The sequence below is a fragment of the Capsicum annuum genome, chromosome 1 (genome assembly GCF_002878395.1).
Source record: "Capsicum annuum cultivar UCD-10X-F1 chromosome 1, UCD10Xv1.1, whole genome shotgun sequence".
Taxonomy (NCBI): domain Eukaryota; kingdom Viridiplantae; phylum Streptophyta; class Magnoliopsida; order Solanales; family Solanaceae; genus Capsicum; species Capsicum annuum.
In genome coordinates this window covers 125116268-125138399 of record NC_061111.1, presented here as the reverse complement: position 1 = coordinate 125138399, position 22132 = coordinate 125116268, and the positions used below count along the sequence as shown (strand labels likewise).

Genomic DNA, 22132 nt, shown 5'->3' with positions numbered 1-22132 from the left:
TAAACTAGTTTTTGAATGGAGGATCAAATGAAAAATAAAGGTTTCAAACCCGAAACAACTCTGCTACTAACCAAAGTTCGACATTCTAGATCTAATAGAACTATCCAAATCACCATCCAATGCTCGAATCACAAAATATTGATTGAAGTCAAACTAATTTCTTGAAGGATGTTCAAAATCAAAATCTCATATTAAACATTTCCAGACGCATTGGGGACCGTATCAACCATTTTGCAACTCATAAGCAAGATAAAGCAACCACGAGGGAGGGCAAAATGATCAAAAAATATAAATTTCTAAATTTCAATACAAGGGTCATTACAACTGAATTGCATTGTATTTGCACATGCATCTAGCTTGATTTTCCTAGTTTTCTTGTCTTGTGCTTAGTTTCTATGTACTTTTATCTATAAATGTGTTGTTTATGTTTTTGTGTATTTATATATTAAAACTGTTATTGGAGATGGTATGAGTTACAGTTTGGGACTTTTCTGTTTGTAGGTGATGTGCTCATAGTATATTTTACTTATTTTAATTTCTGTTTTGCTCGGTTGACCTGTGATACCTACTAAGTACAGGTGGATCGTACTCACCCTTACTGTTCTCTTTCATTGCAGATCCTAGTATGAGCACTTCTTATGGCAGCTGATTTTGTGCGACGATTTTCAAATTTCGAGGTACTGATCAACTCCAGAGTTCGGGGATATGATTCAGAGCTCATCTATCCTTATTTGTCTTTATTTTCATCACCAGAGACAAATATGTATTTTCAATTTTCAAATATTATATTAGATGCTCTTACACTATGACATCAGGTTTTGGAGATTTATGTGATTTCTTTCAAATTTTATCTTTTACTTATGTTTTAGGGTCTGACATTGTTCTAAAAGTTTCATATTGGTGTATGTTATTGCAAATTTCGTATTTTCTTGATCAGTTTGGGTGATTGGCTTACTTATTAAGGCGGTGCCCTGATAATTGTCATCACGACTCGTTTTTGGGTTGTAACAGATCATTTTTCTTTTTTGGCAATACTTTAATTTCAACTTTCTGCATGACGTCTAAAATCATAAGATTAAAGGACATTTTGGTACATTTGACATAACCTTAACTTAGGACCACAAGATTAAGAACTTCTTTATTTTCTTAATCTTCATGTTAAGTCAAAGTAGATCTTTTTTCTTTGAAATGATGGAAGTTCTTATTTGGAAGATCCAATTATTTCTATGATATTAGTTACAAAGCTGTAATTATTTCTGTATTAAATACTTATTAATAAATAGTATTTGAAATTACTTACATATACGTATACTTGGCGCATATTAATGTTTATTTACTTGTTCAATTGAAGAAAAAAAAGTGTTTTTGGTATTTCTTAATTCGTGTTGGATATCCATTTTGGAGTATGATTAATTTGAATTCACTTATTTGGAGGTAAAATGCTCTCTATCAAATACGATTCGATTTTTGGGGCTTCAACCCAATATTGTGGTTAACTTAAACTTTATACACATTTATATGATGCTAAAATTTATTTAAATTTACAATTAACTTTTATTTTGGTATTTTAAAATCTCTCTCTCTCTCTCTATAAACATCATCTTCCTTTCAACAATAACAACATACCCATTGTTCTCACATAGTGAGTCTGGGATGGGTAGAATGAGTCTGGGGTGGGTAGAATACACGCAGTTCATACACTATATATGAGGTGAGATAGAGAGATTGCTTCTGATGGATCCACGGTTTGAGACAAACAACATAGAAAAAGATGCAATATAAAAATAAAAAATAAAAGATAGTAACAAAATAATAATAAAATAATAGACAGTAGCAATAATTTGAATGTGTAGGTTAGGAAAAGATAAAATGAGTGAAGATCTTTTGTGAATTAATCCTACAATGAGTATGTTATTTTTTTCTCATTGTGTATTGTTACTGATGTACTTTGTTAGGAAGAAATACGAGAGTGAGAAAGAGGAGAAAAAAAAGTAAACAGAAAAATACAGAAAAAAAGTGTTCATTAAATTGTGCTTTGACACAGATTAATTAAGACTTGTACTTTACCAGAAACTAGCAACTCTCAATAACTATTACTTGTAAAAGGTTGCTCACAGTTATAATTTATCTGTCTTTAATTTTTAGCGTTAGAATATTTTAATAAAATATTACCTAAAACTTTACGTAAACATAGTTTATACTGTTTTTGAAAAATTTTGTAGTAATCTAGCATTGTCATTAGTTGCTTAAAATATGTATTATTTTGGTCAAAAATTCACAAATTCTAGAATACTTTGATTAAAGCATGGTTGTCTTTTCTGCTCATCAGTCGATCACCATAGCCAACCTATCCAATATAAAAGGACGAGAAACTAAAATAGCTCTACACCACAACGCACTGTCACATATAATATTTTAAACTCCAACATTATATAACCATCTTCACGAACTTCCAGTAAAGTCAAAAGGGGGAGAGAGAGAGAGAAAAAAGAATGGTGGCGGAGAGAGATATCGATGATCTTCCAAAGAATACGGCGAACTACACCGCTTTGACGCCGTTATGGTTCTTGGAAAGAGCGGCGATGGTATTTCCCAACCGGAAATCGTTAATTCACGGCTCCGTTGAATACACGTGGCTCCAGACTTATAGCCGCTGCCGTCAACTGTCTTCTGCTCTTACCAAACGCTCCATCACTTTCGGAAGCACGGTATATTTCAAAATCTCTGCTTCATTCTTTTGTGGTGTAATGGTAATTATGTTTCCAAGAATAGATTTTTAGCTAGTAGTTCCTTTTCTGATGCTACTTCTTAGTTTTCCCCATGTGACCTTTGTTTTCCAGGTTCTAGTTGCCGATACTTTAGTTTCTGATTGGCTACGATGAGTCGATGAGCGGAAATGGTGTATAGTGGGTGCAGAAATACTAGTTACTCTTAGCAAAAGATTAAAAATGTCAGACTGCGTTAGCGTCTGCTTTAAGAGTAAATATGCTTTTGCACCAAGATGCTGTGATCTGGTATAGGTTGGGCGTCATCGTGTAAATGTTTCCACACCCGCGTCGCATTCTCCAAAAAGGCACTATTATCTGGAGGATCGGACATGTACCCATCAATATCTGTTGAAAGAGTCGGAGCAACATAAGCTAGATCAAATTATTGGATGATAACACACACTATCACTTAACGCTTAGCATAGTAATTCCTCGACTAAACTAAATAATTTTCCTCTGTACTGACCCAATCCAATATGATCCCTATAAATCCATTGACCTCCTTAGTTGTATGGAGATGCTTATAGTTAGCCATATAGGATTTATTCCAAAGACTTCTTGAGACAACATTTATATGAGGTCTCTGCACCCTGCCACTGTTATAGAGAATTAGAGATTTCTGTAAATTGTGGAGTGATTTTTCGTGGGTTTGCTGGCATTGATTTATCTCACCATCCTGATATGTATAGCAGTTCTGATATTGTGTTCCCCAAGATTCACAGTATGGATAAGATTAATTTTTCGGCAGTACATGTAAAATTGACTAATGTAACTACAAAGCAGCCAATACATAGGAGAATTTGCCTTGGACATAAAGTGGTGTGTGGCTCAGAGACATTTTGTGCTCCTTTAAGGAGATTTTCCCTTGTTGCAGGAGAGAGTATTATCCAAAATTGATATGCGTATGTCTTTACTTGTTCTATCTTTTCTGTTGAATCTTTATTTGCTAGTTCTGAAATTTGAAATTTGCTCTTTTGATGATACTGTTGCCGTTCAGTGAATGTCTACACCACAGAATGCTCATGTTGGAGTTCTCTCTGTTGCTAAGTGAGAATTTGGCATTTTAATGAACTGCTTCAATTTGAATGGTTGGAGCAAGCCTGTTAAACATCTTCACTCCATACTACCTCTTCCACTCTTTGTAGATCACTAAACTAGTACAAGCTAACCATACAAGATAGTTAAATTTTCTGGATATGCAAGGTGAAAAGAAGAGGAATTCTTATTTGGCCTCCCTGGAGATGTGAAAGGAAAATGTTTAAATAAAGGTCATAAATAGTCTAGCAAGGATCCTTGGCTGTTGGAGATTATGCATTCAATAATGCAAACAATGTACCGATTCTACAAACTAAGCTCACATTGTCCCATTACCTTATGGAGCAAATGAATGGGTGGAGACAGATTGAGCTTTAGTTTGGAAAATACAGGATGGTCTTTGATTTATTGATAAAGTGCTATATATCTGGTCGGTCCTTACATGGTTTGTACCTTGCATTTCTGTAGTTCTCTGGATGGAGGTTACCCTTTCCTATTCTTTTCTTTTGTTCTACAGTTATCAGGTGTCACAATCGATATTATGTCAATAGTGTGTTCTTACTTTACACTTCTCAGCCCCCAATTATAGGAATTTTAAGGAAACTTAGGAAGGACGAAGAAAAGTAGAGGAGTTAAGTATATTGGATTATTCAAAAATACTGCTATAATTTACAGAAGTTTCACGGATCATCCCTGCTAGGAAGCCTGTAAATTCCAAAAATTCTTTCAGATTATTTACATAATCTGTTTTTCAGTAAAAGATAACTAAGCTAAACCTATCGTCTTCAAAGAAGAGGGCTAAAATTAATTGAAGAAGTAATAGTTCATAGATATATGATCAGGTTCTGAATTTCCTCTTCTCACTATGGACAGAAACTAAAATATTTGTAAATGTTGCATTTCTTGTCTCAATTTGTTTCTCCATATGAATTGAATGGACATACAAAAATTCTCTAACAATTCTTTATGGATGTACAATATTTTACTCTTGAGATAATGCAGTTTTCTAGTATGCAGCGCGAAACCTTACAAGTCCTTCCCTTTTTTCTGTTCATGTCAGGTTGCTGTGATTGCGCCAAATATTCCTGCTATGTATGAAGCTCATTTTGGAATTCCAATGGCTGGAGCCGTTTTAAATGCTGTCAATGTTCGTTTAAATGCAGATACAATTGCTTTTCTTTTGGGCCATTGCTCAGCTGCAGTTGTCATGGTTGACCAAGAATTCTTTCCATTGGCTGAGGAAGCGTTAAAAATTTTAGAAAATAAGAGCAAAGGAAAATCAAATCGACCACTTCTTATAGTTATTGCTGATAAAAACTGTGATCCTGCCCCGGTCCAATATGCTTTAGAGAAAGGGGCAGTTGAATATGAGAATTTCTTGGAAACTGGTGACCCAGATTTTTCATGGAAGCCACCACAGGATGAATGGCAGAGTATTGCTCTGGGTTATACTTCTGGTACGACAGCTAGTCCTAAAGGAGTAGTGCTTCATCATCGGGGCGCTTATCTTATGGCTCTAAGTAATGCCGTTGTTTGGAGTATGAAAGAGGGAGCTGTGTACCTTTGGACTCTACCAATGTTTCACTGCAATGGTTGGTGTTTCACTTGGACACTTGCAGCAATTTGTGGGACCAACATATGCCTTAGACAGGTGATGTAGTGTTTACTACTTTCAACAACACAAATTGATATATTAAAATTGCTGGAAGGAATTACAATGGATAATAAGCAGACAACTTTGCAAAGGAAAGATAAAGGACATACTAGAAGGGGAGGTGGGAGGATACAGACAAGAGTGGGATGAGAGAAACAGAATACTGTAAATACTATAGCCTAATCTTAACGTTGCTTTCAGTACTATATATATAATAACCCCCCTATTTTACTGTTACCAATCTTCAAGCGACACCTGTCCTTTAGATACGTTTCCAAGCATAGCCTAGAAGTCTCTTGTTGGGCTGTTTTTGCCTAACACTTCTGCGTAGCTCATCTGTCTCGTTGCTAGGCCCAATTGCACTACTTGGGCCGGTAGAGTCTTTGTTTTCTTGAGCCCGTTCCGATCCGTTCTCTTTAGCTTGCTCCGATCCATTCACAACAATACTCCCCCCTGAAATGAGAACCTTGTCCTCAAGGTTCTGAGGATTCCCAAAGTCCGAATCAGTCAGTTCCAGCGGTGTGATTTGTTGGTTTGGATTTCCAGTACATTGCTTCAACATTGATATATGGAAAACGGGATGAATCCGGGCAGCTTCCGGAAGATCCAGTTTGTAAGCGACCTCCCCAATACGTTTGATTACCTTGTAAGGGCCAAAATACTTCCTACCCAACTTGTGATGAGTCTGGTTTCTCAATGAGTGTTGGCGGTAGGGTTGTAGCTTAACATATACCCATTCACCCATCTTCAAATGTCCAACGCGATGACTTTTATCCGCCCATTCCTTGATCCTGAGTTGGGCCTTTTGAAGGTTATGCTTAAGTAAAGAGAGAACTTCATCTCGCCTAAGCATATATTTCTCAACCAAGTCATCAGTTGTGCTGCCCAGAATATAGCGTGCTATTGAAGGAGGGTTCCCGTCCATACAAAGCCTGAAATGGTGTCATTCCTGCTGAAGTTTGATAAGCAGTGTTGTACCAATGTTCTGCCCATGGAAGCATAGAAACCCAAGCATGTGGGCTATCAACAACAAAACAACGTAAATATTGTTCGACACATTTGTTTAAGGCTTCCGATTGCCCGTCTGTTTGAGGATGATAGGCAGTGCTCATGGCCAAGGAAGTACCCTGTAGTCTGTGGAGCTCTTTCCAGAAGGAATGCAAGAAACGAGGGTCTCTATCACTGATGATGGAGCGAGGAGCGCCATGCAACTTGAGGATATGTATAACAAAAGCTTCAGCAACTGTTTGAGTAGTAAATATGGCAGCAAGCGGAATGAAGTGGCCATACTTTGACAAGCGATCAATTACTGTCATAATTGTCGCCTTCCCTTTGGAGCCCGGCAAACAAGTAATGAAGTCCATGGTGATGTCTTCAAATACCATCTCTGGGATTGTTAAGGGCTGCAGCAAACCTACAGGTAACGCACAACTGCTTTTCATTTGTTGATAGATTTGGCAGGCAGCCACATAAGTCTTGACGTCTTTCCGCATTTTTGGCCCAAAAAATTCGAAGATACCCTGTGGAAAGTGCAAGTAACCCCTGCGTGGCCCCCAATTTTGGAATCATGAAACTCATACAATAGATGTTGTTTTAGTGGCGAATCACTTGGAATAACCAATCGCCCTCTAAAGAATAGCAGCCCGTCGCGGACCACAAAGTCGTCATTTTCCTCAAGGCCAATGGTGATGTTATCCTTGATTGCAGTTAACTCTGGATGAGAGTCGTTTGCGGACCTTAATTCTGTCAACCAATCTAATTGGTGTGTGGATAAGGCCAGGAAAACACCGTCAGGAGAACGAGAAAGGGCATCTGCAGCTTGATTCTGTTTTCTCGGCCGATAGACGATGGAAAATTCATAGCCCAACAATTTTCCCAACCACTTCTGTTGCTCAGGTGTTTGAATAACTTGGTTGGTCAAATTCTTTAGAGATTGTTGGTCCGTGTAAATGGTGAATCTTCTACCCAAAAGGTATTGTCTCCATTTGGCCACTGCCTGAGTGATAGCATACATTTCACAGTGATAAGTGGAGGTTTTTTGCATACGAGGACATAATTTTTGGCTATAGAAAGCAATCGGATGGCCTGAGATAAAATAGCACCTATGCCCACCCCTGAAGCATCTGTCTCAACATGGAAAGTTTCATTAAAATTGGGCAAGGCGAGAACTGGTGTTGAGCTTAAACAAACCTTGAGAGTTTCGAATGCTGCCTGGGCATGTTCAGTCCATTTGAAAGCTTCTTTGCGCAGGAGATCAGTTAATGGGCTGGCCAATGTTGCATAATTCTTGATGAAACGCCTATAATAACTTGCGAGGCCCAAAAAACTACGGACAACCTTTGTGGACGTGGGCGGAAGCCACTGCTGAATTACTTGAATCTTAGTAGGATCTACTGCGAGCCCATTTGGAGTGATCATATGTCCTAAATAGTCAATATGGGTTTGTCCAAGTTGACACTTGCTGCGTTTGGCCACTAACTGATGGTCTAGTAATAACTTTAGAACCTTGGCAACATGTTCTAAATGAGAAGGCCAATTAGGACTATAGACCAAAATATCATCGAAAAAACAAGGACGAATCGCCGAAGAAAAGAGCGAAATATATCATTCATCATTGCTTGGAACATGGACGGTGCATTGGACAAGCCGAATGGCATGACCAAAAACTCATAATGCCCGTCATGTGTGCGAAAAGCCGTTTTTGTGACATCTGAAGCTTTGACTCGAATCTGATGATATCCTGATAAAAGGTCCAACTTAGAGAAAAATTGAGCCCCATAAAGCTCGTCAAACTACTCATCAATAGTTGAAATCGGGAAACGATCTCGAACGGTAATTGCATTCAAGGCTCTATAGTCCACACAAAATCTCCATGAACCATCTTTTTTACGAACCAACAACACAGGAGAGGAAAAAAGACTTGTACTTGGTTGTATTATTCCCTCGTTGCGCATGTCAGCCATTAGTTGTTCCATGACTTGCTTCTGGAAGTGTGGGTACCTATATGGCTTGACATTTATGGGCCCCGATTGAGGGTTCAAATGGATGGAATGATCGGTTGCACGAGAAGGGGGCAAACCCGAAGGTTTCTGGAAAACAGGGGCAAAGGAATCCAATATTGCCTGCAGGTCCAGTGATGGTGTTGTCCGAGGCTGTTTTGTTGCACTGGTAACCATGGTTAAACAAACATAAGAAGCCACAACATCAGTAGTTGTAAGGCGTCGAAGGGACTGCAGTTGAATTGGCTGCATATCCCGCGGGGGATCACCAACCCATTTCATCCGTTTTCCCTAATAATCAAACTCAAATATTCGAGTAGCATAATTAGTTAATACCGGCCCTAAGGTGGATAACCAAGAGACACCCAAAACAATATCGAACCCCTGAAAGGGAAGAACATATAAATCTAGACATAAATCGCAGCCATTGACAGTTAAGGGAACTGACTTCACCACTCCCGAACAACGAAGGTGCTGACCACTGCCTACCATAACAACGAATGGGGAAATCTCATCAACAACCATATTAAGAAACTTGGCGACTTGGGGTTGAACAAAGTTGTGGTCACTTCCCCCATCCAACAAAACTTGTACAGGTGAGCCTTTAATGTGACCCTTAAAACGAAGAGTCATGGACGAATGACCTCCGGCCAAGGCATGATACGAGATAGTGGAATGGTGTTGATCATCAGTTGGTGTGATATCCTCCCCCACAAAATCAGTTGGACAAAGCTGGTCCGGAATCATAAAACTTGAAGTTGTGTCATCCTCAAGAAGAAATAGTTGGGGAAGGGAATTGTATTTATGGTTGGGGGTATATTTTTCGTCACAGTTGTAACAAAGCCTTGAGATGGTTCGGGTATGTGATGATGAGGGGCACGGATGCCCCAGTTCGTAGGTGTGAGAAACATGGTTTGGATAGTTTCAGGCGGGGTAGGGGTAGGCCGAAGAAATACTGGAGAGAGGTGATCAGGCGGGACATGGAGCAGTTACAGCTCACTGAGGACATGACCCTAAATAGGAAGATCTGGAGGGCGCGGATTAGGATGTAAGGCTAGTGCCAGATTGAGTTGTTGGGGTAGGACATTACTTGGTAGATGTATTATTCTTGCTAGGACACTTTGTTGTATGTTTTATTATGAATGTGTTCACTATTCTTTGTTTATCCCTTGTGGGTGGCATATTTTTGTCTTGACATCTTGTTCCATGCTTTATTAAGTATTTGTCTATTATTCCTTGTTTTGAGCCGGGGGTCTATCGGAAACAACCTTTCTACTTCTCTTCAAGTAGTGGTATGGACTGCGTACATCTTACCCCCCAGACCCCACTATGTGGGAATACACTGGGTTTGTTGTTGTTGTTGTTGTTGTTCGTTGTAGTTGTAACAAAGCCCCTTCTCTCGGCGTTGTTGCAATTCTGTTGTCGTGAGACGCTTAAATGGTATTTTGGAAGTGAACGCAGAAGGTGGAGATGAATGTGGAACATATTTTGAAGTTGGGCCAGGAGTGAGTAACAAAGGTTGGGTTCGGGCAAGGGTAGGTTTCATAGGCCAAGGTTGATGCCCAATTTTTTGTTTATATACACGGGCCAGCCTCATGGTCTCTTGAAGTGTGGTGGGTTCACGTGCTAAAACCTCCGATTGAATATCCCCACGAAGACCCGACGTATAACAACCGACATATAATTCCTCCGGCAAGGCAACTGACTCGGTTGCCACCGCTTCAAAGCGCGCCTGGGACTCTGCAACCGTCGAAGTTTGAATAAGTTTAGACAAACGACCTTCTGGTGATAGCAAGTGCTTGGTGCGAAATCGACATCGAAGTTTCTCCAGAAAGTTTGGCCAATCGACCAACTAATGGGTACGAAAGAGCCATCGATACCAATCCAGCGCTTAACCCTCTAAATAGAAGGAAGCCAAAGACAACTTATGATTAGGGAGAATCGAATAGAAGTCAAAATACCGTTCCACCTGAAAAATCCAAGCCTCAGGATCGTCGCCATGGAAGAGAGTAAGATCTACCGTCGTCGGTTTGTGGCGAACCGTCACTGGACCAGAGGAGGTTTGTGATAGAGTGACTTCGCCCACACAAGCTCGAGACGATTCAAACTCAGGACCCGGAAGGCGAGCTCCAATGGCAGCTACTTGTGACAATTTCTTGCATCAGTTTGCTGTGGCTATCAAAGGCAGAGCTTAGGTCGGAGACCTTCTGAGAAAGACCCGTGTGGGAATCTTCCAATAGCTGGAGTCGTGTGTCTACCATTGCAAAGGAGAATGAAAGCACCAATGTAGTGTTTACTACTTTCAACAACACAAATTGATATATTAAAATTGCTGGAAGGAATTACAATGGATAGTAAGCAGACAACTTTGCAAAGGAAAGATAAAGGACATACTAGAAGGGGAGGTGGGAGGATACAGACAAGAGTGGGATGAGAGAAACAGAATACTGCAAATACTATAGCCTAATCCTAACGTTGCTTTCAGTACTATATATATAATAACCCCCTATTTTACTGTTACCAATCTTCAAGTGACACCTGTCCTTTAGCCACGTTTCCAAGCATAGCCTAGAAGTCTCTTGTTGGGTTGTTTTTTGCCTAACACTTCTGCGTAGCTCATCTGTCTCGTTGCTAGGCCCAAATGCACTACTTGGGCCGGTAGAGTCTTTGTTTTCTTCAGCCCGTTCCGATCCGTTCTCTTTAGCTTGCTCCGATCCATTCACAACAGGTGATCTCATGGTCCTTTTCTTGTACATGGAGTTTTCTATGATGTATTTATGTTACTTAAAATAGCACAGTCGATCTGTCTTGGTAATGATCCTGAAATATTGCTGGACATGTGTAGTTGATAACGGGATACTGGGTTTTACCTGAAAATTTTACAATAGAAGTAACAATGAACAGATATAGGTCATGATTGTATATTTTCACCACATTGGCCTGCTTTTTCAGTTGCCATGAGCATTTTATAGCGATGTGAAGAATTAGGTGATCCATCAAGAAATGCTGGAATACTGAAAGGATAGCATAGGTGTTGCTATATTCCCACCCATGTATAAATCGAGTAAATTATGGGTGATGATATAAAAGGAGATGTAGATAGTATCCTCTTTGAACAATATAAAATATAAGGTGTAGATTCTTCCACAGCTTTTCCCCTTCTAGTCTCCAGTTTCGAAGCAAAAATTCAACAAAAGACTATATTGTCTTCTGATCATAGTCATACACAACATACAAGTTACCAAACAAGAAGCAATGATAACCTACTACTTCAATTAGGAGGGCTAGAAATAATTCTTCAGTGTTTAATCTTGAAATAGGTTAATGGACTAGAAGAATAATAGAGAGAGATCAAATTTACTGTCTTAGCATTTTCGTTTAACAAAGTAACACCTTGTCTACTTCCTAGTTAAGACCCCAAAATTATTGCAGGAGTTGAGGAGTCCAAATTTTTTTGAATATATTAAGAGGAGGGGCACATGCCCTTTTGGTCTATATCGTGAAATGGAGGAAGAGAAGCAATGGGAAAAGATAACATCTTTGAGGCATGTCAAATAAATTGTTGTGTTTCTCCCTGCTGCTTCTTTTTGGCGCTTGACAAGGTTGCCTTTGTTTTTTTTGAGTGGTCCATATGCAGGTAACTGCAAAGGCTGTTTATTCTGCCATAGCTTACCTTGGTGTGACCCATTTCTCTGCTGCTCCTGTGGTGCTCAATACCATAGTTAATGCCCGAAAAGAGGAGACCATCCTTCCCCTGCCTCGGCTAGTGTATGTAAGCACTGCTGGTGCTTCTCCTCCTCCTCCTGTTCTTGCTGCAATGACACAACGTGGCTTCCGTGTCTTACACACTTATGGCCTTTCTGAAACCTATGGCCCCTCCACTCTATGCGCATGGAAGCCTGAGTGGGATTTACTTCCCACGGATGTCCAAGCACGTCTCAATGCACGTCAAGGTGTCAGGTATGTTAGCTTGGAGCGTCTGGACGTAGTTAACCCAACGGACATGACACCTGTTCCAGCCGATGGGAAAACGATGGGAGAAATCGTCTTCAGGGGTAATGTTGTGATGAAAGGCTACCTGAAAAACTCTAAAGCCAATGAAGCTGCTTTTGCTGGAGGCTGGTATCACTCTGGTGATCTTGCTGTAAAACATCCAGATGGGTATATAGAAATAAAAGACAGATCAAAAGACATCATCATATCTGGTGGTGAAAATATTAGTAGTGTGGAGGTCGAGAATATCCTGTATCAACACCCAGCAATATTGGAGGTCTCTGTTGTTGCAAGGCCTGATGAGCAATGGGGAGAGTCGCCTTGTGCATTTGTGACATTAAAGCCTGATGTAAAGGAAGCGGATCAACAACAGTTTGCAGAGGATATTATGAAGTTTAGTCGATCAAAGATGCCTAAGTACTGGGTCCCAAGGTCGGTGTTTTTCGGACCATTGCCAAAGACAGCTACAGGGAAAATACAGAAGCACTTGTTAAGGGAAAAGGCAAAGGAGATGGGACCAGTGATGAAGAGTAGATTGTAAATGTAACTCGCTTGACTGGTTGCCTGACTTTTGTAATTTATAATGTTTGCTGTTTTAAGTGCTCAGTCTATACGTCTCTGTGAATCGTGATCCTCCTTCCAGATAAATAAGGTTATGTTTCAGATTTTTGCTGGATAACCATGAAAGGCACTATGTAAGTTTTTCTTATCATGAACTATTGGTGTTCATTGTATTTTAAATTGAGTGGGCAATTTCATCTTGTTATCTGGTTAAAACCCTGGTCTTTCCGGGCAGTAGTAATTCGCTACGCTTTCAGTACATTATTCTTATGGAACAGCATATTTGATTGTTGGCTTCTTCCCTCTTTCAATACTCGAGAATTGATAGAATAGCATGCATTTTTGTAATATCTTGACCAGACGCGAACGCAGGATTTAAAGTCTGTGGGTGCATCAGTGTTGTTAAGGGCGTGCATAAGCCCTTAACCAAGACTCAAAATGTGTTGAGCACTCGCAATGTGCAGTTTAGATTCTAATTTTTAAGGCATACTTTTTCTTGTCAATGAGGTTTTCTGAAGAGACGAAAACTAAACAATTGATATTTCACTTTATCAAAAAAAAAAAAAATCAATTTCTTTGTTCATATATTTGTCATTCATGCTTATATTATTAGTCTTGGACTAGACATATATCTATATTTTTCTCCCTTTATGCCTTTTTCGTTAAATCTCACGCTTTATTTGTACTTTGTGCTTAATGGATCTTAGAAGATTTTCTGCGTTTTTTTGCTTTTGATAATACTATGATGCACCCGTATTATCTTAACGTAAACGTTAGCAAAATTTCTAGTGTCGCTTAAGGGATATTATCATATTCAATTGGTCGCCAATGACATAAACAGTACTGCAAAAAGTAAATACATCAAATAAATATGAGTTCTAAGCTAATAACTTTACAATCTTATAATATGAAGTTCAAGTAATATATTGACTTTTAATATTTTCGTACCAACCATTGTGGCAGCTTAATGTTCAAGGGGGTTCACCATATAGGATGGTCGTTGGTTCGAATCCCATGTCCAACAATTTTTAATGTTATAAATTTAGTAATAAGCCTTTAAATCTGAAATATTGAAAATAAAAGCAAAAGGGTTGTACAGTCCCAAAATCGATCCTTGGTGGCACAGACAGAAGCAATGGCTTCAACCAGCCCACCAAGGTGCACTTCTAGTAATCTTTGGGTGCATTATTAATTATATCCGAATTTTTTCAAGGTACATACATCTCTCTATATATATACATAATTTTTTTCGACGTTAACAGGTGCACGTGCACCCCTACTTATACATGTGAGTCCGCCTCCGATCTTAACTTCTTTATCGAACTCCATATCTTTTCTTACTTTTTGTTCTTTAGATAAAGAAATTAACTTTATGGGCTTAGAATATAATGGGTAACTTACATAAATCTCGGATCTTATATGGGTTCTAACACTTTATCCCATAACTATGTTTAATTATATCATATCCCGAATTTTTATATTTGTGATACATCTATTATACCGTGATATATATACGTTGTGATACATTTAAAACATATTTATTATTTATTTAAGAAAGTAATGGATTCTCTTTTATTTTGTGGAGCAAATCACGCACAATCAGTTACACATTGAATTAATAAGATTCACAAAATCAACAATAACCCCAATCAACTTTCAAATTTCAAGCAAACCATAGAGTCTAATTGAGTTTCTTCCTTCTTTCATCTCCAACTTTCAAATTTCATAAAATATGTGACGCCCCGAGATCCCATCCCGAGACGTCACACGATGCTTATGACCCCGAAGGACTACAAGCTAATTGTAACGCCCCGATTATGGTAATCAGAACGCTACATGGTGCCCATGACCCCGAAGGACCACAAGCTAACCCATGACTGATACCTGTACCTGTACACTACATAATATAGAGCATAAATACGGAATACATAATACTGTAAGGCCATAAGGTTCAATACTGAATGAAACATAATATCTGAAAGGGGTATCACAATACCAAAACAACTAAAAATGCTGAAGTCTAAATCTGAAGATACTGTAATCATCTGAAAGCCTCTAACTGTCTGAATAAGGAGTTGAATGGGACATGTCCTCAACTAACTCCGTCTAAAAAACTGAAATGAAATAATAAAATAAAATTGAGTACTGAAATGAGAAACCAAAATATGTCCTCGCATGATGAGGACTCACCACTGACGCTGAAAAATGGAACTGGTCAACTACTGTTGCTTCGAAGCTTGTGCCTCTGAACCTATGGTTTAACATAAGAGAAAACACCATAGCGCAAATGCGTCAGTGCAACTGAATGTACTGAGTATACGAGTGAGGTAGGCTATATGCAAAGGGTTCATAATCATGAACTATACTAATTGACTAATATGAACATGAGAATACATACATGATTACGAGACTAAAACTGTCATAACATGATACTAATAACTGACAACATAAGTGACTGTAACTGAGAGTCTGATGCTGGTGGAACTAGCTGAGTTTCGTACTGTAACTGAGTTAACTGTATCTGACAGTCCTGATATTCTGATGAACTATCTGAGTTCTTTTACTGAGATTGATACTGAAACTGTAACTGTGGGAGAATTCATCTAACCGACATGCCCTGAATGTGCTTCAATAGCTAAATCGGGGTCCAATTTGTACCCTTATTGGAAGGGTGCCAATACCGTGCCACGAGTAAAGACAAGTTGTGAGTGACCCTCAAATCTGGCAGTGTCCCCATAAGAGAACGACGGTATCCGCCTCATCAATCTAAAGTTAGTAGTGTTGATGTCTCAACCTATGCTGGCTACATAGTTCTGGAACACAAGGATTGCTTCTAGGAATCTCACCCTTAATCTGGCAGTGTGGATTCCCATCCTGGGGTTCGCTTGGTGCTGAATCCTACTCCCATCTGAATAGACACTGAACATGAATACTGAGCTGAGTTACTGAGTTTGGTTGACTGACGGAATATTACTTACGACTAATTGAGTTCATGAAATTTTTGAGAATACTGAGTTACTGCATTTTTCCTGAGTCACATGACTGACTGAGTTCTATAAAACATGGCTTGACTGTGGATATCATGAAAACATGACATGGCTCTAGGCACACAACTATATTTTTCGGGTACAAGTACCCCCAGGACTCGATGGAAAGAAACTGACACACATGACTGATTTGTTAATAGGAATAGAGTCCACAATTCACAATATCATAAGTAGGGGATTCAATACTATACATGGTTCTCAACATTTCATACGTGGGAGGGGATACATTCAACATGGAAGTACTTTCTTAAGTTCAACATCATGTTCACTACATATCACCACCACAATACATCAATAACATGGAATTCATGTAGAATCATAAAGCATAGAGCATGGACTTGTCACTTGGTACTCTTAAGTCATGAAAACATGATTATTATTCTAGGCATTTCATCGAACACCTTGCATGCACAATTTAGGCATAGGTGAAACCATAAGATTTTACATCATGAACAACCAAGTTTTACATGTTTTCAACTCACATGGTGTCATAGATTCATAATAACACATAAAAATCCCAACTTGAAACCATACAACAACCATCAACATGAACATAATCATACCATAATAAAGTATTCACAATACATAATTTAAAACTTGATTCTTGAGCTCCATGGATGGAAATAATCCATGGATGAACACTACGCATACCTTAATTCTTGATTTTACGAAGATTGACGGAGAAAATTCTTGAATTTGGATCCTTAATTGAAAACCCCTCTTATTGTTCTTGAGAGAAATTAGAGAAAACGAGTATATTTTTCTGAAAATGAGGCTTAATTCGGTGTTAAGGGGTATATATAAGGGTGGAAGATGACCAAAATGCCCCTAAAGAAAGAGAGAAAGATGCAACTGTCCCTCTGTTGATTGTCTGATAGGTTGAAGTAAATTGATCATAACTTTTTACTCCGATATTCAAATTAGATGAAACCAATTGCATTAGAAAGAGGACTCAAAGAGATTTCCATTTATATATAGCATCTCTCATAGTTAAATATATGCAGGAATTTATGATCGTTTGAAGTTGACCTTGAAATGCTGAAAATTTTTGGAGCATGCTATAGAGCATGCGATGCATGCTAATCGCATGGTGCCATTGTTTTGGGCACCTAAATGTGCCCTTACGCTACTCCAAAAATTCCGAAACTTACCTGGGATGTACTCTTGACTTCCTCGATCGCAATGCAACTTAAAAATTCAAAAATGGAGGTCGGGAAGGTCGTCAAATAAATCCCTGAAGTTCGGAGGCTTGAAATAGGCTAAGTGTTAGAATACTTGCCAAAATTTTCTAAGTGTTGAATCTTTTAAAGAGCTTTAAGAGCTAACAAGCTGAATTTCAGACTTAGGATTTTATGGGGTATTACACTAACCCTTTTATGATATCTGTACCTGTACACTGTTTAATAGCTGAAATAAATATGGAAACTAGCCATAAGGTTCAACACATCTATACATACTCAAAACTAAAAACTGAATACTAATACATCTGTCTGAAAGCCTTTAAACTCTCTGACCTGTGGAGTTGATGGGACATGTCCCCAACTAACTTCGTCTACTGAAAATATAAACAACGTCTGATGCCATAATAGTAAACTGAGATTCGTCCTCGAAAGAAGAGGACTTACTGCTATGACTACTGTTGCTGACTGGGACTGAACTGCCAAGGAAACTCTGGGTCCTGTGCCTCCAAACCTATGGTGCCAAATAAAACACCATAGCACAAATGCGTCAGTACAGGAATGTACTGAGTATGTAGATGGGGTAAGGCTAAATGCAAGGGCTCATGCATGCATAATATCTAAACTGAACAATCATGATAATGCCGCATGAGAACCCATACACATACATGAATGCACAAACCATAATCACAATCATCATAACTCTAAATACTGAAACTCAAATACCACTTTACTGCAGACTGAGCTCACTACTGACACTGAGATATTGAATCAATGACTCATCTGATACTGATAACTGAGGATCTGGATGCACTTATATCAAGGAATGAATTCTGAGCTTTACTGTTTTCGACTGACAGGATTAGAGATCAACCTCTCTAACGGGTGATTTCAGAAACTATTATCAATGATAAAAAATATGAATATATCTGAATCTAACAACAAGGATACTCAATAGAATCTGAGACTGTGAATCAATCCTGTCTGGCGGTATATCTCTAAATATGATATCAAATAATTGTATATGAGACCAAGCCTATCTGATGGGATGGTCCATGAATCAATGGAACTATCTGAGTTTCTCATAAAGATAGATGACTGTATCTGATAGTCCTGATTTCTGAAGATTGATACTGAAACTAAAACTGTAGAAAGTAGTTACTTAACCGATATGCCCTAACCTATCACAGGTGGGGTCCAACCTGTAACCCTATCTGGAAGTGTATCAATACCGTGCCACGGGTAAAGACCTCTCTTTGGTCAATCTTCTCTGACGGATGACCCCTACCAGGAAGTCGGCCTAAGGCAATATAATAGTCAAATACTCTCTCTCTGGAGGTGACAACCTTTACTGACGGTGACTCCTGTATCCTACGCTGACTACGTAGTTCTGGAGTTCAGGAATTGCTACTAACGACTTCGACCTCTCTCTCTGACGGGAGGAGCCGCCATCCCTTTCCTCGCTCGGTGCTAGTTTCTACTCCCAACTAAAAGATTCTGACTGAATTCTTAACTGAACACAACTGAACTAAATCTGATACTGATCATGTTTCTCAAAAGATCTGATTGAGTTACGCTGAGATCACTTAGTTTCGTATCTGATGAAAATGGTATTGAATCACGATATTTGATTGACGATACAGAGCTTGATTAGATTATTCGGTCACTACCGAGATTAGAATTGAACACTTGAATACTGTTAGATCTGAGATGAGTACATAGCTGAGGCTAGATTACGAGTGATACGAAGATTATAGAGATTACTGAGCTTACTAAGATTTCTTAAGTTCTATAACTGTTTGAGGATACAACGTTCTAAAATTCATTGAGTTCTGAGAGTCATGGCTCGACTGGAATTATTGTGAAATTGACACGGGCTCTAGACAACAGCTAAATTATCGAGTATAAATACCCCCAAGACTCGATACCATAAAATAAAGCATAATTCATCACAACTATTCATTCATCACTATCATCACAATCGTTTATTAATCATCATTATCATTAAAGCATCTCTTCAAGCGTTTAGGGATCACAAACATCTATTCATCACCACCATCACTAAGGGGTCACTTCAAGTATTTCAGAATCATAAACATACAATAGCGTAGGGGAAACATGCTACTAGACCATAATCCATTCAACAAGGTCCTACATCAAGTACTTTATACTTATATCAGTCTTGACATCTATTTGGAGATCACATGACTTGGGGAAACTTCATACTATCGTGTCATAACTTACTTGCTAACCACTTGGCATGTATTAAAAGCTTAGCATATATCAATGAGCACATAATTGGGGAATTTACTACTATCACATCTCCACTTGTTCACTAAAGTCCTTCAACAAACACTAGACATGAACGGGTTCACACTTGTTTAGGGATTTCCTACCATCATGGAATAATTCACTCACTAAGGCATTTTATCAAACACTAGGCATGCATGGACTAGCTCCCAATTTGGGGGTTTTCTGGTCAAGATACTATAATGGCCCTTATACTTCACCTAAGCTCTTTCTCAAACTTATGGGGGACATGCTTTACTTATTCCACCATTTCTATACCCAAATGACATGAACACATCACATAGAAAACAACTTCAAGAGGGTTTATCACAAACATCACATGAATTCTACATACTAGGTTCAAAGCTCATAAATCTTATAAACAAACATGAATCAAAGCTCAAAATCAGTTGGAACATCAATTTCAACTCACATGAATCATTAACAACTCATAAACATAAAATCTTTGGGTTTTAAAAAAAGGTAATTGAGCTTCTTGGATGAAAGGGACCCAAGAATCAACATCTACATACCTTGGGGAAACTCTTTTCTTGAATGCCTTTGAAAGGATTTCTTGATTTCTCTAGATCTTTCTTGATTTTTGTTGAAGAAGAAGGAGAGGATTTAATTTTGGAAACCCTAGTTTTTTTGGTGGAAGAAGAGAAAAATGAGGCTGAGATCCTTTGGCCGGTTATTTATAGAGGCTGGGGGAAAGGGGAAAAAGACCAAAAAGCCCTTGGAATTAAGCTGAACAATCTTGATTTTACATGCTGGCGCGATACGCCATAATCGCGCTAGCTCACTGGAGATTTGGACAATTGGGAAACTGCACAACGCGGTGGAAATCGCATTGCCCCCTGGGTTGTAAACTGGAACTATACCGCGACACGGTGGAATCGCGGAGACTCCCTGGAAATTGACAAATTCTGAAACTAACCCTTGGCACGTTGCTCTATAATCGCAGAGGCTCACTGGATTTTGACGATTGCTATTTTGCCTTGCTCCGCGACACGCTAAAGTGCCAGGTGGCACACTGTCTCACTAAAGTGGCTTTAACTCTTCACCCGAGTATCAGATTTGGGCTAATTTTTTATTGATGGAAAGCTTATTCAATACTCTACATGACAAAAAGTAGAAATTAGAGAAATTCCACACGATCCAAAGTATTTCATACTTGGGAAGATATTTTTGAAACTTTTAGACTCGAATTCCTGCTTTACTGAATACGCTCTAAGGCTCAGACTGGAAGAGGATTTTGTGGGGCATTACATTATCTCCCCCTTGGGAACATTCGTCCTTGAATGTCGCTTGATATACTGAGAACACGGATCAACTGAACTTACTCAAGGAATGGGAACATCTCAGAACATGACTACGCAACTAGAATAACTGACATACCGAGTTCTCATACTGGGCATGCATATCTGATGCATGGAGTACTCAACTGAATCTACTCATAGCTGAATTCTCATAACACACATGCATAATCCGGGCGATCTTCTTCACCTCTTCAAGATAAAATTATGGGTCCTTACCTACCACTGACCCAAAGAATTCTGGCAGGTTTATTTTCATGAAATTTCTAACCCTGGCTGTGATAGAATTCCCATCATGCTGAGGTGGGACTGTAACCTAATGATTTCCCTGAACATTAGTAACAGCTTGGGTTAGTGCCTGAAAAGCTACCCGAAACTCTGCATGTGACACACTCTCATTCTCAGGATCTACTGGCTGAGGGGGCTAGTCATCTACCCCATGGACAAAATCTCTGCGAGGAGCCATACTCTGTAATCGAAAGAAAGAATTGGATTAGACTGAGAATCAACTTGAGCTCATGCTCACTCGCACGATCTGAATACTGAAATAGGGGAAACTGCTCCTAAGAATATCCCGTAGCCTCTTGTACATAAATGTGGTGTGCTAAATACCCATGCACAAGACTCTACTAGATGCTACTTTTCAGACTTCCTAGGATACTCTTGAACCTTAGGCTCTGATACCAAGTTTGTAACGCCCCGAGATCCCATCCCGAGATGTGACATGGTGCTTATGACCCCGAAGGACCACAAGCTAACCCTTTTCTGATATCTATACCTGTATGCTGCTTGATAGCTGAAATAACTATGGAAATTATCCATAAGGTTCAACATATTTATACATACTTAAAACTGAAAACTGAATACTAATACATCTATCTGAAAAGCCTCTAAACTCTCTGAACTGTGGAGTTGATGGGACATGTCCCCAACTAACTCTGTCTACTGAAAATATAAATAAAGTCTGATGCCATAATAGTAAACTGAGATTCATCCTCAAAAGAAGAGGACTCACTACTATGACTACTGCTGCTGACTGGGACTGAATTGCTGAGGAAACTCTGGGTCCTGTGCCTCAAAACCTATGGTGCCAAATAAAACACCATAGCACAAATGCGTCAGTACAGGAATGTACTGAGTATGTAGACGGGGTAAGGATAAATGCAAAGGCTCATACATGTATAATATCTAAACTAAACATTTATGGTAATGCCGTACGAGAACCCATACACATACATGAATGCACAGACCATAATCACAATCATCACAACTCTAAATACTGAAACTCGAAT

The 22132-nt window shown here is 38.9% G+C and overlaps 1 protein-coding gene across 1 annotated transcript; it reads left to right on the top strand.

Annotated features, from left to right (window-relative positions):
• Positions 1-2209: 2209 nt before the first annotated feature.
• On the top strand, positions 2210-13226 carry LOC107878670 (acetate--CoA ligase CCL3). Its single transcript, XM_016725754.2, has 3 exons — positions 2210-2708; positions 4864-5454; positions 12094-13226. The coding sequence occupies exons 1-3, from the start codon at positions 2493-2495 to the stop codon at positions 12988-12990; spliced, it is 1704 nt and encodes a 567-aa protein (XP_016581240.1). The 5' UTR covers positions 2210-2492; the 3' UTR covers positions 12991-13226.
• The last annotated feature ends 8906 nt before the right edge of the window (positions 13227-22132 follow it).